The 15,666-nt window shown below is 49.8% G+C and overlaps 1 protein-coding gene across 2 annotated transcripts; it reads right to left on the bottom strand.

The window, feature by feature from the left end:
- Window positions 1–359: 359 nt before the first annotated feature.
- Window positions 360–13,208, bottom strand: Cxcl12 (C-X-C motif chemokine ligand 12). 2 transcript variants are annotated; one of them, XM_021164524.3, is made up of 4 exons: window positions 13,034–13,206; window positions 10,139–10,256; window positions 8,135–8,221; window positions 360–3,119 (listed from the first exon to the last, which is right to left on the bottom strand). In XM_021164524.3, exons 1-4 carry the CDS (start codon window positions 13,092–13,094, stop codon window positions 3,104–3,106), a joined length of 282 nt encoding a protein of 93 aa, XP_021020183.1. In that variant the 5' UTR covers window positions 13,095–13,206; the 3' UTR covers window positions 360–3,103. The 2 variants fall into 2 exon arrangements, with proteins under 2 accessions (XP_021020183.1, XP_029334370.1); XM_029478510.2 differs by lacking the exon at window positions 360–3,119 and adding an exon at window positions 3,126–5,638 and having other exon boundaries at window positions 13,034–13,208.
- Between the last annotated feature and the right edge of the window lie 2,458 nt (window positions 13,209–15,666).

The following is a 15,666-nucleotide window of genomic DNA, read 5'->3' on the forward strand; positions in this document are numbered from 1 at the left end:
GTCTTACAGGGACAGAGTCCTTCCTCTGTCACCTTCCACCATGACCTGCATGTGTAGTGTGGGCCTTCCTCTCCCAAATTCTTGTGACTGTAGGGAAAACTCCTGGGACTTTACACTAAGCCATTGCCTTGTACAGTACAAGGCTTTCTGGCCTCTAAGGAGCAATCCAGGTCATGTGGAGAAAATGGAACACCTCCCTCTGTAGAGATCTTCTGACACCAGCAGTTAGACCAAGAGTGAACCCTAGGACCTGTTAAGCTCTTCTGCTAAGACTGCACGGTCTTAGAGTCAGGTTTGAGGGGGTAAAACCAAGTGTGGAAAATTCCACATGGTGACGTTCACTGAGGATGCTTGGCAGCTATATTTGAATACAGAACTTTATTAGGAAGATGGTGGGTGAAGATACATCACTTTCACCGATAATGACTTCAAAGTAGAAATGGCTTCTCAAATAACTGTCATATATTAAAAATGAGAATAAGAAAGCACACGCTGCATATAGGAAGCTGCCTTCTCCTGGACCGTTTTCACATTATCTGGGAGACAGAACTGAAACAAAATACAGTATTCACCACACACAACACTGAACCCATCGCTGCTTAGACACTGCTAGGCTGTCGAGGTTGGCAACTTTGCTGAGTGGGTTTTGGGAACTTGGCGAGGGCAGAAGTCTGCTGGGGGAATTTGGAGGATTCTATGGAACATTTTGAAGAATGAGATTACCTTAAAATGGGCCAGGGAAGCTGTTTGGGGAGAATGCATCCCTGGCTCTCATCCAGCTGAAAAGGGCGCATGGCCTGGGGATGACTGACTTCTGGGAGGAAGCCCCTGGTGACACCACTGAGATAATCACCCATGAGAAGATGAACAGAACCCACTGGGGAGGCCTTAAGGCCTCAGGCCAAGTCCCTCAGAGGAATGCAGCCCCTTGCCCTCCAAACCCTCTCTCAAAGCCTTGATCAGCCAATGTTCCTTGCTAATGTCCCACTGTCCTCAAGAGCCAGCAGCAGTGTATAAACACAGGGTACAAACCTGGGTTTGAACACAAAGCAGACCGCAGACCGTATGTTTCCACCCCTCTTTCCCTATCCAGATGCAAAGGCTGGTAACAGAGGGACTGGCTACCTGGCAGGTTACTTGGCGCCCAAGGGAATTCTGGCAGCCCCAGGACCAGCAGGGACAGCTAGGTGCCCTGGGTCAACAGCCATTCAAGGACTGCTGTGCTTGTGTTTTGAAAGCAAGAGAATGGGGGATTAAGGTGGGGAGGGACTTTTCCGATGTAAATGTCCTATTTAAATGCGAATTTGCTTTAGGCAGGCTGTCTCCATCTAGAAACTGAATGTCAGCAGAGGAATTGATACACAAATCCGGCTCCCTAAAGTTTCTACCTTTCTTTTTCCTCCCTGTGAAGGAGACTTTGAAAGGATCCCTAACTGGAGTGAAGATGGAAGGCTGTATTTGTTTCCTCCCAAGCAACACCCTTCAAAGCTTGGATTAGATGCAAAGTGGCTAGTGCATAGCAAGCCAGTGTGTGGTTTCTATTCCAGGGCTGAAAATAATTTGGTGTCCTCCTGAGGATCCAGCTCTTACAGCTAGCCCTGTGCCCCTCCTTCCACCCTACTCAACATTTTTAGTTTTTTGTTCAAATTTGATTAAAATCTTGTTGGATTTTTTCATCTGCTGTAAACTCAACTTAAAGGACTATTTGTAGAAATCCCCCCACCACACACACCCCACTAACAATTCTACAGATTATTCACTCTCAAACACCTGTTTTTGAAGACTATCTTTCGGTAGCTTACTTCCGAGTCTTTCTCGAGTGTCCAGCCAGCTGGCTGCCACCCTCCTTCCTTTCCTTACTCTGTCTGTATTGTTTGAGGAACTAGAGACTGGCTTCTAACTGGGCTTTTGTCAAAGTGGCAGTGAACTTGCATTAAAAACTGCAGAGGACAAAACTCCCAGGGCCACGCTTCCCAGAGCGGCACCAATCCCACCCTTCGGCTGTCCTGAGGAGAGGTAGGTAGTTTACCCCCTTCCCAGGGAAATGCCTGCCCATCAGGGCCCAAAGCCGATGCTCTTAGTCATTGACTTTTAAAACTAATTGAAAAGAATTGAGACCTGTTACTCCTCAACAGAAGAATGCATTTGGTTCCAGGAAGGTAGTAAAACCCCACAGTTTTAAGCTAACAGTTATGGAAATATGGAGGGTCCAGCTAAGCACTGTTGCAAACCACCTTTCTTTGGGCTATGTGTGTCTAAAATGGGCCCCATGAGAAGGGAGACAGCAGGGCTGTTTCCATGACTACAACCTGGACCTCGGGGCCATCACCTCACACTCAGCCTTTGCATTTGGGTTAGAGACAGTGCACGGACAAGACATCGATCATGATTGAGAAGGACATGAGCAGGGGGTTGAAGAGACAATATTCCAAACAAGACATAGATGCGCGCAGGGTAGGGGCAGGGGGAGAGACACCAGACATTGGCTTTTCCTTCTTGCTGTCCCATTTGAATAAAGGATTTCATCTCGAGAGTCCTTTTTCAGGGTCATGGAGACAGTCTTGCGGACACATGGCGATGAATGGATGGATGGATGGATGGATGGATGGATGGATGGATGAGACAAAGTGATGAGCATGGTGGGTTGAGGAGGACAGCGTGGGATGAGGGTGGAGCTCACTCTTCCCTGGCCTCATGTTCCTGCCTCAGCTTGGGAAAGCCCTGCAGTCCTTGGAGGGTGGGGACACCCAGTTCCTATTCAGAAGAAAGGGTGCCTCCTGCCTCAGCTCAAAGAGACAAACCTGGAGAGCCACTACTAAGAGAAGGTCCTCCAAGGGAAGGATACTAGAACAAAGGAGGTAACATAGTGGCCTTGGCCTGTCACCAATGACGTTGGAAAATCAGACTAAATGAAAAAAAAAATCACCATGTATCTTGCTACATAATAAAATGTGAAAGTACAGCAAAACTGTGCAAAGCAAGTCCCTTGCAAACGGCTTCAGCCCTGCTCAGGAGCAGAGGAAGTGGCTCTGGGCCCTTCCCTAACACTGACTTCAGACCTAGGCTCCTCCTGTAAGTTCCTCAGGCGTCTGACTCACACCTCTCACATCTTGAGCCTCCTGTTGACAAGAACAGAGGAGACACATTAAGGCAGTTTCTCACCACGTGCCTGGGATGCTGCGTGCGTGGCCTAGTGCCGAGCCACAGGCCCTACTCCTTAGTGCAGCTCACAGCCACCGATCTTCCTTCCGAGGCCTGAGAGAGTGGGAGAGCAGGGAAGGGCACAGCCGGGGCTGCCGCTGAGGATCTGGATGGTGGCGGGAAGCAGAGAAGATGGGTGAACAGGTCAAGCACAGGGTGAGGCAGACACACACTGGCACAGATGGCATGGTACAAGGAGCACATGACAAGGCACACCGCCTTAACCTTAGGACACCGGTGCTGAGACTACGCATTGACCCTAGCAGCAGCAGGTACCCAGTGTTCCTGGGCATCCCCAGGCCTCAGAACTCCAAGAGAAGAGGCCATTCCCATAGCTTTCATCAAATAATCACTCTTCCTTGAAATCTCTTGGCTGGTTCCACACCACCAGAAGAGGTCTTAGTGCTCAGGAGGTGGTCTCTGGAGCTGTGGGTCCGTCCGGACGGCATTTATGCTAGACAGTGTAAGGACTACCCCTCTCACCTGCCTGAGAAGTCGCAGGAGCACATCCTACTTCAACCCATCCTTAGATGAAATCAGCTTCCCAGGCATTTCCATGAGGACTCTGTCCAGTGGGCCGGGGTTGCCCACCAGACGGGCTTCATAAGCACAGTGGGTTCCCGGGAGCTTGCTGTGCCTCCTAAGAAACAGTTTCCACAGACAGCTCTGCTAGGAGTGAGAGACGAATGGTGGGAGGCGGAGTCCATGGGCATTTCAGAAAGTGGTCTTCCAACTCAGGGCAGCCTCAGTTTGGCCTTTGGTTTCTAGGGGCCAACAGTTCTTCCCAGTGTCCGGTAAGGGTGGGGCATCCCTTTCTAAGCAGAACTATGGCTTGAGCACAGATCTGGCCTCCAGAAGTGTTTTATTAATAACAGGAAGGGTCCAGATGAGGCCACTCAGACTAGATTGTAGCCAGCTGCCACAGGACAAACAGTAGCCCTGGGCTTGAAAGGTGCCCACCAATAGTCCAGCCTGCTATCCTCAGATCTGAGGAGAGGATACAGGATAGGAGAACTGTCCAGATAAAGGGTAAGAGCTGGTAACACGGGTCTTCCCTGAATCCCCCTAGCAAGACTTTCCCCCAGCCAGGACCGTGAAGGACTTTACCTGTTTAATGCAAGAACCTCTAAGGAACATAGAACTTAGGAATCCAAGAGGGCAACACACACAGGGCCCTGGGCCTTCCTTCCCCTGCAATCCATTTAACACATCTTCAGATCATTTCTTCTTTCTGCACCAATTATGAAAATTATACCCAGAGGTCTGGGGTACAAGGTGTGTGTGTGTGTGTGTGTGTGTGTGTGTGTGTACATGAGGCAAAGAGGAAGGTGAAGAAAAAAGTCCCTTTCCAAAACACTACTAAAATCAGAGCCTTGCCTTCTAATTGAAACCAGCAAAAGACAAAAACAAACAAACAAAACCAGACAAAAATTGCCAGGTGAGTGTGGTGGGTTGGGATAGTAGATAATTCCAGAGCTTTAACCCAACTCACAGAAGGCAGACATCTCTCAGGAGTGAGGATGGAGACTGTGGTGCCCAGACAGCACACCATCCCAGGGATGTTGGGACCAAAAGTGGGGAAGGACAGACTAAGAGTCCCTGAAGCTGCTGGTCCTTCACAAAGTTCCAGAGCACATCTATCCTCTCCACGAGAGACCCGTTTAAAGACTCTAAAGTGAATTTCACTCTAAAGTGAAAAGATTTCCTGAGAAGCAGCCGACATGTGTTCTCTGAGATTTCATCCTTTCTGCTTCTCACCCAACACAGTCTGCAGAAACCCTTCTGGACTGGAGTCAAAGCTGCTCCCACAGGCGGGGCAGCAGGGCTGAAGGCTGTAGGTATTTGGAAAAGCTGCAGGTGGGCCTGAGAGCAAGTCAGTTACCACATGTCCTGAGAAGGCCACAAGGGGCAGTGTGGCTGAGGGGAAGGCACTTGCCCTTTCCTGGCTAAGCAGACCACCCTGGCCTTCATGGGATTGAAGGTGTGAACCTTGTGAAGTCCTGGCCAAGGGGGCTCAGCTCGGGGCAATGCTGCCAGGCTAGGCAGCTCCTCTTTGGCTTAGTCTCCACCCCAGTCTCTGCACATCTTTCTTCATAGCTTTAGCAGACAGAGCAGGGCCTAAGAAGCACATAAATACAGCAGCTGGTGTGGCCACCAGGGCAGGAAAGCCTAAGCACCCGCCCTGGGGTATGGGGTCTGCCCCCAGAAGAGGGAAGAGTTTACCATCAGGTTTGAGCACCTGCCCGGAGTGTGGGGTCTGCCCCCGAAGAGGGAGGAGCGAGTTACAAAGCGCCGGAGCAGAGTGCACTGCGGTCCATCGGCAGAGGCAGAGGAAGCGGGGAACTAGTTTTTCCTTTTCTGGGCAGCCTTTCTCTTCTTCTGTCGCTTCTTTTTTCCTATCTTTTCTTTTTTCCCCACTTTTTCTTCTCTGCGCCCCCTTAGATAAAATTAGTAGAACCATTAATCACATTGCAACATAGAGGAGTGTATCTATCTCAGTTAGCACAATATTTAGCATTGCGTTCTGAGTCCATTTAGCTCGGTCTTGAGTTTGAGACCTGGAGGCCACTTGGCAAATGTGGTTCACAAGCAATTTATCAAAGTAAACCAGATACTTTCCCCACCCCAAAGTTAAACAGGGGTGCCCTAACCCTATGACCCGGGAACCGCTTACAGGGACTGCCAGTTTGTCTGGTTGGTCCTGGTTTTGAGCATTCCTACCAAAGCTCATCCTGAGACATAAATACACATCTCAGAGGGCAGGGAAGGAAGCTCTGGGCCTGCCTTCCCTTTCAATGCAGAGGTGAACTCTGCCTTCACTACAAATCTGCATTTCAAATTATACAAAGCAGAGGAGGTGGAGGCCCCCCAACTCAGGCAGCCCTCCAAGAGAGGCAGGATGATTGATCCCACTTCTCTTTTCTGGATGCTGGGGAGCATCCCTAGGGATTACTGAGATTGTTCTAGAGAGCTAAGGAGAAGGATGGTTAGCGGAGTTTTTATTAGAGCGACTGGTTTGTGACTGTCACATTAAAATGATTCAAGCTGAATGGTATTTAATGATTTATGGGGTGAGGCCACCTGTTCCCACAAAAAGCCTGATATTAACATGGCCCAGAGTCATGGGATTTTTTTACATGGGAAAATAGGAAAGCTTGATATTACTGGAGTTGAGTCTGGGGATCACATGAGGATGTTAGGAGAACTGAGGAGAAGGAGGAGGAGGGGAAATTAGTGAGTCAAGTATTATTCATTAGAAAACTAGCTTGGGTTAAAAAAAAAACACAAAAACTTTCACTGCAGACGCAGCCTGTTCATGAGACAAGCCTGCCGCAGTGTCTGTCGCTCACCAGGACTGCAGGGCAGCCCACAGCACCTGATCAGCAGGTACACCTGTTTTTCTCCATCTTCAGAAATGTATGTGCACTCCATCTAACAACTAGTAGATTTTATTTCAGGTAAATAAATTCCCACATACGGTAGGAGGTTTACAGCATGAAACAATTAGCATTTTATTGCTAGTGCATATAATGTCACAGTTGATACAATTTCATTCCAAGTGGAAAAATACACCGTGGCTGACACCGGAAAGCTACAATACATTTATATGTCATATATATTTCTTTACAAGTTGCCAGTAGAGCAAGATCATAGAGATATCTACTGGCATTGGTATGGCTCCACTTCAAATATATGAATTGACTACAAATATATTCTGAAATACATTTGTCTTCCAAAGAAACATAAAAAGTGCACAAAAATATATGTAAAAAAATGCCTTGTAAATAGTTACCAAAAACCACCAGGGCCGTCTGTGATCATAAGAATGTATGCAAGTTTTCTCTTGTCTCCATTTCTTATTGGAACCCAGAATCCCCACTGTGGCTTCATGGCAAGATTCTGGCTTATTCATTATTATTATTATTATTTTCATCACTGATATTCGATCAGAGCCCATAGAGCCACTGTTGAAATATATAGGACTCAGGGACAATTACCAAAATCCAAGTCCTCAACGTTTTCAAATTTAAACTTCCGTTTATGATAATTCTCAGACTTGTGTTTTGTGGGTAAATCTAGGCATGTTCTCACATTATCCAGGATGGTCTGGCTCCATTCTACAGGAGGCCAAAGAAAAATCTCACAAAGGGCCCAAGTGAGAGGAAAGCAAAGGGAAGAGAGGGAGGGGGCACCCCACATCACTCTCCTCCCTTCCATTGCAGCATTGGTCCGTCAGGCTACAGAGGTGAGAAGCGGAAGTCAGATGAAGCATGCGTTTGGAGGCAAGCAGAGAGCAGGAACGGCTAGGAAAGGGTCTCTGAGCACAGCTTCAGGGATCACTTCTAAAGGAAGCTTTCCGACCCCAGGGACTGAACTGGATAAAGGAGCCTCTCTCTGACGGATCTTGTGTTGAGTGACTCAGGGCAAGGCATCTGTCGAGGAGCGCCCCCTGCAGGACAAGCCCTGCAGCGTTCCTCGGACTCTGCTCTGGCGGAAGGTTACTCTCTAGGGCTCCCTGCAAAGCCACCGCCTATAACTGTGCCCAGAGGCCCCAGGACAAAGAGAAGCTCCAAAGCAAACTGAAAAAGGACCTTGAAGTAATCACTGCTTTTAAAAATGAAGATGAGGATGAGGAGAATGGGGATGAAGCTAACTGGTTAGAGTAATACAATTCCTTAGAAAAACCCCAGTTATAAAAGCTCCATTGTGCACGGGCGAGGGCACGGATGAATATAAGCTGCAATATCGTACCATATGCTATGGCGGAGTGTCTTTATGCTGGCAAACCTTAGCATGACCCCGGTCAGTGCTGTCCCGCCGGCCATCCTGGCCAGGGTTCAGGCCCTCCTCCCCACCACTGCCCTTGCATCTCCCACGGATGTCAGCCTTCCTCGGGGGTCTACTGGAAAGTCCTTTGGGCTGTTGTGCTTACTTGTTTAAAGCTTTCTCCAGGTACTCTTGGATCCACTTTAATTTCGGGTCAATGCACACTTGTCTGTTGTTGTTCTTCAGCCTTGCACTGCCAAAACACAAGGGGAGAGACGCTGTACAGCCGAGTGGGAGAAAGCTATCCTGTGGGCTCACCCGACACACCCAGCTAAAGGTCCTCACTGCAGGGCCCAGCTGCTGCTCCTGGAAGCATCAGTTTTGGAAGACATAGCACTTGAAGCGTGTTGGGACCACCACCGCAGAGTTAGGGACGTGCTAAGGATGTTTCCCAGGGGACACAGAGAAGAGACCACAGTGGAGGGATTTGAGCTTCTGGCCGAGTCGGAGCTTGGCAAGTGAGGAAAGCTAAAGGAAAAGGAAGGACGAATATCCCACAGGAGTCAAAGCACCCAAAGGGTGTGGAGGATGAACCACCCAGAAGGCGCGGATGACTGATATCATGGTCAGGGGGAGGTCTTGGAAAATTCTGGAGAGTGCCAGAAGCAGCCTAAGAACTTTTGACAGATCACCCTGATAGTACATGGGACAACCTTAAAGGTAGCTCTGGAGGAAGACGGCAGGAGTCCAGAAGGGGAGGAAAAGGGCAGGTGAGGTGAGATTGTTCAGGTGGGCAAGGAGCAGTCTAGACAAATTGTCCAATGGTTGCCCGAGCGTGTTTACAAGTTCACAGAATGCTTCAAGGTCTTAGCTTTGTGGATTTGTTAATTGACGCGGTGTTCTTTCTCCCATCCCTAGAACTTCCTAATGGGCAGATGAACTGGTGAGCTTATCTCTGGTTATTTTCCATCAAGTCCTGGATGCCAGATAATTAAAAAACCAAAACCAAAACCAAACAAACAAACAAAAAGCAACCAAACAGAAATTACGGGAGAAGACTCCTCTCCAGCTAGTGAACTGTCTTCTAGGAAAAACAAATGCCTATTCAGTGTCCTAGGGACAGGCAAACCTCTTCAAGCAGGCTGCCCTGTAGTTGACCAGTCGTTCAGAGGGATGTAACTTCAACAGGGATCAGGGGTGTCAGTCTGGATCCTGCCATTTATTAACTTAGTGATCACCCAGAATCAATAGTTATATTTGGCCCTCTAAGTTCAAGGGCCGTTCCCAGGGCAGTGCACCAGCACAGCCTATTCAAAAGTAAACTCATCATCTTTAAAATCCCTTTCTCAGGAGAGTATTGTATTTTAATCAAAACAACAAAAATAATGTTCATCACCCAGGTCTCTAAAGCCTACTGTACATAACACAGCAGCCGAGGCTGGAAAGGAAGGCTGATGAGCACACAAAGTCTGAAGCAGTCACCGTTGGGTGACAAAGCCGTCAGGCTAGCATTGTTCCAGCTGCTGCATCCCTTATACTGTTGTTAGTGTTGAGTCCTCTGAGGATGGGAACCCCTGCTGGGGGGCTGTGAGCAGGACAGACTAGCACAGGACATCTCTGCCAAGTCTACCAGACTCTGAATGAGATATTCACATCATTTATACATTTTTTGGGGGCTTTTCTTATTTCCCAGGTAAATTTAAATCAAATACTGGCAGCTACCATCACACTCCAGCAAACTCAAAAACTCTAAAACAAAATGACCTTTGAATGCTGACCTCTGAGCAAGTGAGTGCAAGTGAGTAAAACTGACCCCTGTGCCATCCTGGCCTTGTAATTTTTTTTTTCTATATGAGAAAGGATTAACTTTGGACACCAGAACCTTGAAACTGACCAGACAGACACAACTGTCAGCTGAGGGCTGACCTCCATCAAGTCCATGGCTTTTTCTGTAGAGAGACGGCCCACTGTGCTGCAAGAAACAGCGTGGAAAGCAAGAGTGAGAAACACTGAGGACATCAGGGCTCTGGGGAACAAAAGTATCCTTTGAAACCCATGTCTGATGGCATATCAGTGTTCCCGTGGTGGTGGTAACAGCTGCCCCTAGTTATGCCAAGTCTGAGGCCTTCTATACCGTGCTCCTCTTTGGGGGATGGCGGCTAGGACTTACACAATCTGAAGGGCACAGTTTGGAGTGTTGAGGATTTTCAGATGCTTGACGTTGGCTCTGGCGATGTGGCTCTCGAAGAACCGGCAGGGGCATCGGTAGCTCAGGCTGACTGGTTTACCTAGAGGAGGTGTAGAGAGAAAAGTGGGGCCAGTCATTATCTGCCTGGTGCTGGGGGTTTGGTGGCGCTTGTGGGAAAGACTCAGGAACAAGAGCAGGAATGGTTACAGAAAGTTTCTTGCAAAGACCATCCCCTCGGCCAGGGATCACAGTGAGATCTGACTAGGCTCAGCCTCTAAAGGAAAAAGGACCCAGGAGAAATGGGGTGGCAGAGTTCTGGGCTCCCTTGTGTCCCTCTGGTGCAGGCCTGGAGGTGGGGGGGGGCTTCCCTTCTACCACCTGCAGTTTTCCCTCCTCCCACTCACCCTATCCTAAGCCCTGGAAATCACAAAAGAATCCAGAGGGGAGGCCCCGGATTTACCTTCTATCCAGCTTTTCCCAAAAGCTGGGGTCAACTGTGGCTTTTACGGTCACTACCTGGATGCCTAGGCCTCCTGGATCCGATTACCAGCTTTGTTTGCCAATTCACCAATTTGCAAAATGCTATAATTGACACTCATTAGTGTAAATTAGCAAGGGACTCCTTTAGAACCCCTCTTAAGAACTGCGCTTTAAGTCTAGAATTGCAAACCCTGAGGACTGCTGGATTTGTAGCTGCTCCCCCAACAGCAGGATTTTATCCTAGCTCTACTGAGCATCCCCAAATGTTTAAATTTACGGGTCTTTTCACCAAAGTTTAAACGTATGACTGAGAATAGTCAGCCCCAGGATTTTCAGTTTGCTTATTTAGAGTTCCAGGAGACGTCTGGGTATTCTGAAGTTCACTGCCTTTGGGAAGCAGCTGGAGAAGTAGACCAAATTAAATATATGATGGGACTATCTTCTTCTGCAGGCATCATTTAGCTAAGGGATGCACGCCCCAGGAAGGGTAGTGTCTTTAGACTCTAAAGCATAGGAAAAACAGACTTCAGGTACAGACCAAAGTCTAATCCAGCTCTGCTGCCACCCTGAACTTGGGAATCTAGAGAGCTTGGCTTAGGGAACCAGGGGTCCATTCAATCTAACAGGCCTGGGAAGCCTGCTGCCCTGGGTTTAACCAAAGAAGCCTTGAGTGTCTAATATCTAGCTTCTGAGTTGGAGTAGCTGATGGGAAAAGACAGGAACCACAGCAAGGTTAGCCGTGCTGCAACTTGAGGGCTGTGTAAGATCAGAGGGCACACAGGCACTAGGAGGTAAAAAAGTTCATTCGGGCAACATTCAGGCAACGCAGTGGGGTCCTGCCTAGAGAACAGGTCTGATCCAGACACTGTCAACAATCCAACTCTTCCTAGGGTCAGAATATGCTGAGGGTGAGACACCCCCTTTACTCTGGACAATTGCACTCCAACCTTGAGGACCTGAGTCCTACATTTCTGCCCCATACCTAACTTCCCAGAAAGCAGTACTGTTTGCCAGAGGCTGTGACCCTTGCAACCAGCTCATTCAATTATTAATGCCCAAATCAATGTGCTTCATGACGGGGCACTGGGGGGCCAGTGGGAAGTCTCAGCCTCCCGGGTGTTCTCAGTAACAGAAAAAAATAATCTAAATTGCCTTTCATTTCTTTTTTTACTAATCCGATCAGCAACTGACTATTCTTTTACAGAACATTTCCCTCGGACTAGGCAACTCCAACCATTCCCGTACCCCGTTGTTCACAGGGAAAGAACCCAAACCAACAGAGTTGGTGCACTTGGGCAGCATTTAGATCTCAGTCTCACCAAGAGCCCCGACTGTCCCTCAGTTCTCTCCAGGAAACACCACAGCGGAGGAAGGCAGGGGATCGACTGGTAGGGTTTTGTTTTGTGTTCAGAGGCAACGGTTTGTTTTGTTTTGCAGCAATGGTGTCTTGTAACAGCGCTGAGAGTTTTCTCTTCAGTGTCAAAAAAAGAAAACAAAATGAAAGCCCTTTCCCAGTGAAAGAAGACACCACCCTGGGTCTGGGAGACTGAACTCCGCTGCAGCTCTCATTCCAGAGCTGAGGACTCCGGGGCTGGCTACAAAAGCTCCCGTTTGCAGGTGTGTTTGGGGGTTGGGGAGAGGTGTGCATATAGCTTGGGTAACTGCTGCGCCTTTGTCTAGTGACCCGGGTAAGAAGAAAAAGGGGCAGCGAAGAGACGCGTGCTCAGGTCCGCGTCGCTACGGACCAACGAACTGTGCAGAAGCGCGGCCCTGGCTGGCAGCGCGAGTTCAAGAGCTGCGCTGCGCTGCTGGTGGCCCTGAGCCCCTCGAGGGTGCTGTAAGAGAACCCGCTACACCCGCAGGGGACGAAACTCAGCCTCACCACTGAACCTACAGCCAAGCCAAGCACTTCGAGCTGCTTGGCCGGTCTTTGAGAGTTTGCTGACACACGCACCACCCGAATGAATCTCTTGCACGGTCAACTCCGGGACCGCGCTGCCCTTCGCCTCTGGAAACATCTGGGCGCCGGTGGACACTAGCTGAGTGCAGCTGGCGCGCTCTGGGGCCCAAGCCCGGGACACCATCGCCCACGCTTCCATTCCGCGCCGAACCCACTCTTGCCCAACAATCCTGCAGGTCCTCCCCTGCAGCCCTCTCTAGGTCCCGTGGCCGCACTTCGCAGAGCACAAAACCTCGGTGCGACCCGTGGGACACGGGAAAGGGCACCCGGTGGGAGTGCGCCCTGCAAAGTGAACTGCCCCAAGTTCGCTTGTAGTGAACGGCGCCCACCGAGTTCTTTCTCCGCGACTTCGGCGCGGGCAGAGGAACCGCGGACCCGAAGGAGCTCCGGCGCAGAGCTGAGAGCCTTTCCCGGGCCCGGCCGCGGATTGCACTCACCGTCACTGATGCAGAGCGCGGCCAGCACCAGGGCCAGCACGGCGACGACCTTGGCGTCCATGGCGTGGGCGGGAGGGCGCGCCGGAGGCTGCAGAGCCGGACAGCAAGAGGACACCGAGGTGGACCGAGAGTGAAAGTGCGGCAGCGGGAGGCGAGCGCTGGGCGCTTTAGAGGCGAAAACCAGGCGGGGCGGGGCGGGGCTCCTCAAGGGGCGGGCCTGGAGTGTGGCTGGGGTCTCTGACGCGCATCCCCTGCGGAGCAGCCGCCCTTCCAGTCCCCTACCTACCCACCCCCTTCTTGGCGCCCTCAGTGTCCGCGGCTCCGCTGGGTGCTGAGACCTTTGATCTTCCCAGTCCCCAACTTAGGCGGGCTCTTTAGACCTGAATTGTAAAGAGTCTGGGCCGTAGAGCGTAATGCTCCCATCCTGCAGATAGAGAAACTAAGGGGCTGTCAAAGGCAAAAGCCGTGAAATGAGAACCTAGGAGACGAGTCTGTTTCACCGCATCCAAAAGTTTTGCCAGAGTACCCTTTCTTTCGTGCCAGGAACTTAAGCTGACCCACCTCATGTCCAGGGTGTCTGTGCCGCAGTGGACTGCTAGGCTTAGGGCAACGTGGACCAATCTACAGTTAGAATAACTTAGACTCCCAGCCAAAGTCTCACTACAGTCATTCCCGGGAAGATGCATTCTAACGTAGGGCTGTGCTACCGAGCAAAGAGACTAAACGGGTCTCCCAGAGATACTCAGTACCGTGAATTTTCTTTGCCATTTCCCCTCTGTACCCCTATTCTGTCGGCTGGGGGTGGGTGGGTGATTACAACTCTCACCCTGCAGAATGGAAACGGAGGAGAAATGACTGGGTCTCACTCCCGCGAAACGTCCTGATTCTCTGTGCTTGGTTTTAATGGGTGTTCAGTTAATGGAAGCTGGAAACAACTTCTTAAACTTCAGTGTTTCCTGCCTTTCCCGAAGAAAGTCCAGTGTTCTAAAAAGGACGAAAGAGTTCCCTAAAGCCCCGCTCCCTAAACCCTACTTCGGAAACTGGTCATTGGCGCTTTACAAATAGACCCATTGGTGTTTAGCCCTGCCGATAGATCGTTGTGTTCCACTCTGGTCAACCAAAACAACCCCAACCCGGGTGTGGGGAGACACGGGGGAGGGGGCAGACTGAATCTTGGAGGGCTAGAGGCTGGGGGCAGCGTCCTTTGGACCTTCCGCGCCACAGGCAGTGTTGGCCATTCTTCGACCACTTTTCCCACATAGCCAATTAGCGATTTGGATTCTGTTATCACGTCCACCCAAGGGAGTGCACAACAGAGACTTGCCTCGGTCTCAGGGCAATCTGGGAATCATATTTGTGAAGCAGTGGCCAGGACCTTTGGGCCTGGGGCTCCACCTAGGGACTAAAGAAAGGTGGAGAAGGTCAAGAGGAAAATGTTCCAGCCATGAGAGTGTCTTAAACAATTCCGCCAAGCACTTTGCATCCATTCATTTGTCAGGCACACTTTAGGGACTCAACTTCAAATCTGGAACCGCGCCGACCTGGTCCCTGTGTTTAAAAAGTAGCATTACAGAGAAGGCAGCCATCCATTTCTATCGGCTTTTGCACTATCCTGAGCGTTCAGGATGCTAAACTCTGAACTTGCTGGCCCTGTTATACTGCAGGATCGGCAGAAGCTAGGCTCCGGCGCCCTCTGGTGGTCTTAATTCCCATGCTCCCGTAATCCGAGATCAGGAGTTTGGGATACCTGATGCCAGTAAAACAGTTTAAAAAAAAAAAAAAAAAAAAAAGACCAGATGCTCTTAGGCAAAAGCTCGGAGCACAAAAACTTGTCTGATGCTCCTATTCAGTACATCTCTGAGGCAAGGCAAACCTCTCCTGTAAGTCTGTCCAAAGCAGGTAGGTAGGTGTCTAGATCTCTTGCTATGAAATCAGGAGAGAGGGACCCACTCACAGCCAAGGAATGAGGGTGGGGGGAGGGGTGTCCTATTCAGGCTAAGAGCAAAGCAGAGGCCAACAAAGACTCTGGCAGACTTAGGCTCCAGAACCGAAGCTGATGTGGGCCACATCTGTCCCTACCCTCCAACAAGCATTCATTAAAATACGTTCAGTAGGTCCTCCTACGATGAGCTAGGCATGCACTAACAGTTCAAAATACTTAAAAGAGAAAAAATCCTGGGGTAGGGAAAGAAGGAGGGCTGAGTAACACAAAAGCCAGCCAGACATAAGTCACGTAAAACGCCAGTGAGTGGAGCCACAGCAGTAAGCGCTTAGGATTCAAAGAGGGTGGTCAAGGACCTGGATTTTAGATTAAAAAAAAAAGAAAGCTCTACAATTTTACAGTTGGTGAATGATTTTTATTTAAAACCATGTCCACTTTAGATAACTCCACAAAGAAAGAGATGCGGGGTGGGGTGGGGTCGTGGGGGTTGGTCATAAGCCTTTTGAATTTTCTCTATGCACAACCAAAGAAGTATCTCCCAAGCTTGGGGCTACCTTTGTTTATGCAACAATCCCTGCTCAGTTTCACCCAGTTCCTCTGTGGGAAGCCTTGTTTCAGGGAAGGCACACAAGCAGCTCATGTCTCTGTCAAGTCTGCAGCTCTCCTTCACACAGCATGGGAACAACGGGGG

Source organism: Mus caroli, unplaced genomic scaffold, assembly GCF_978045245.1.
Source record: "Mus caroli unplaced genomic scaffold, Mus_caroli_1 scaffold_7, whole genome shotgun sequence".
NCBI classification, from domain to species: domain Eukaryota; kingdom Metazoa; phylum Chordata; class Mammalia; order Rodentia; family Muridae; genus Mus; species Mus caroli.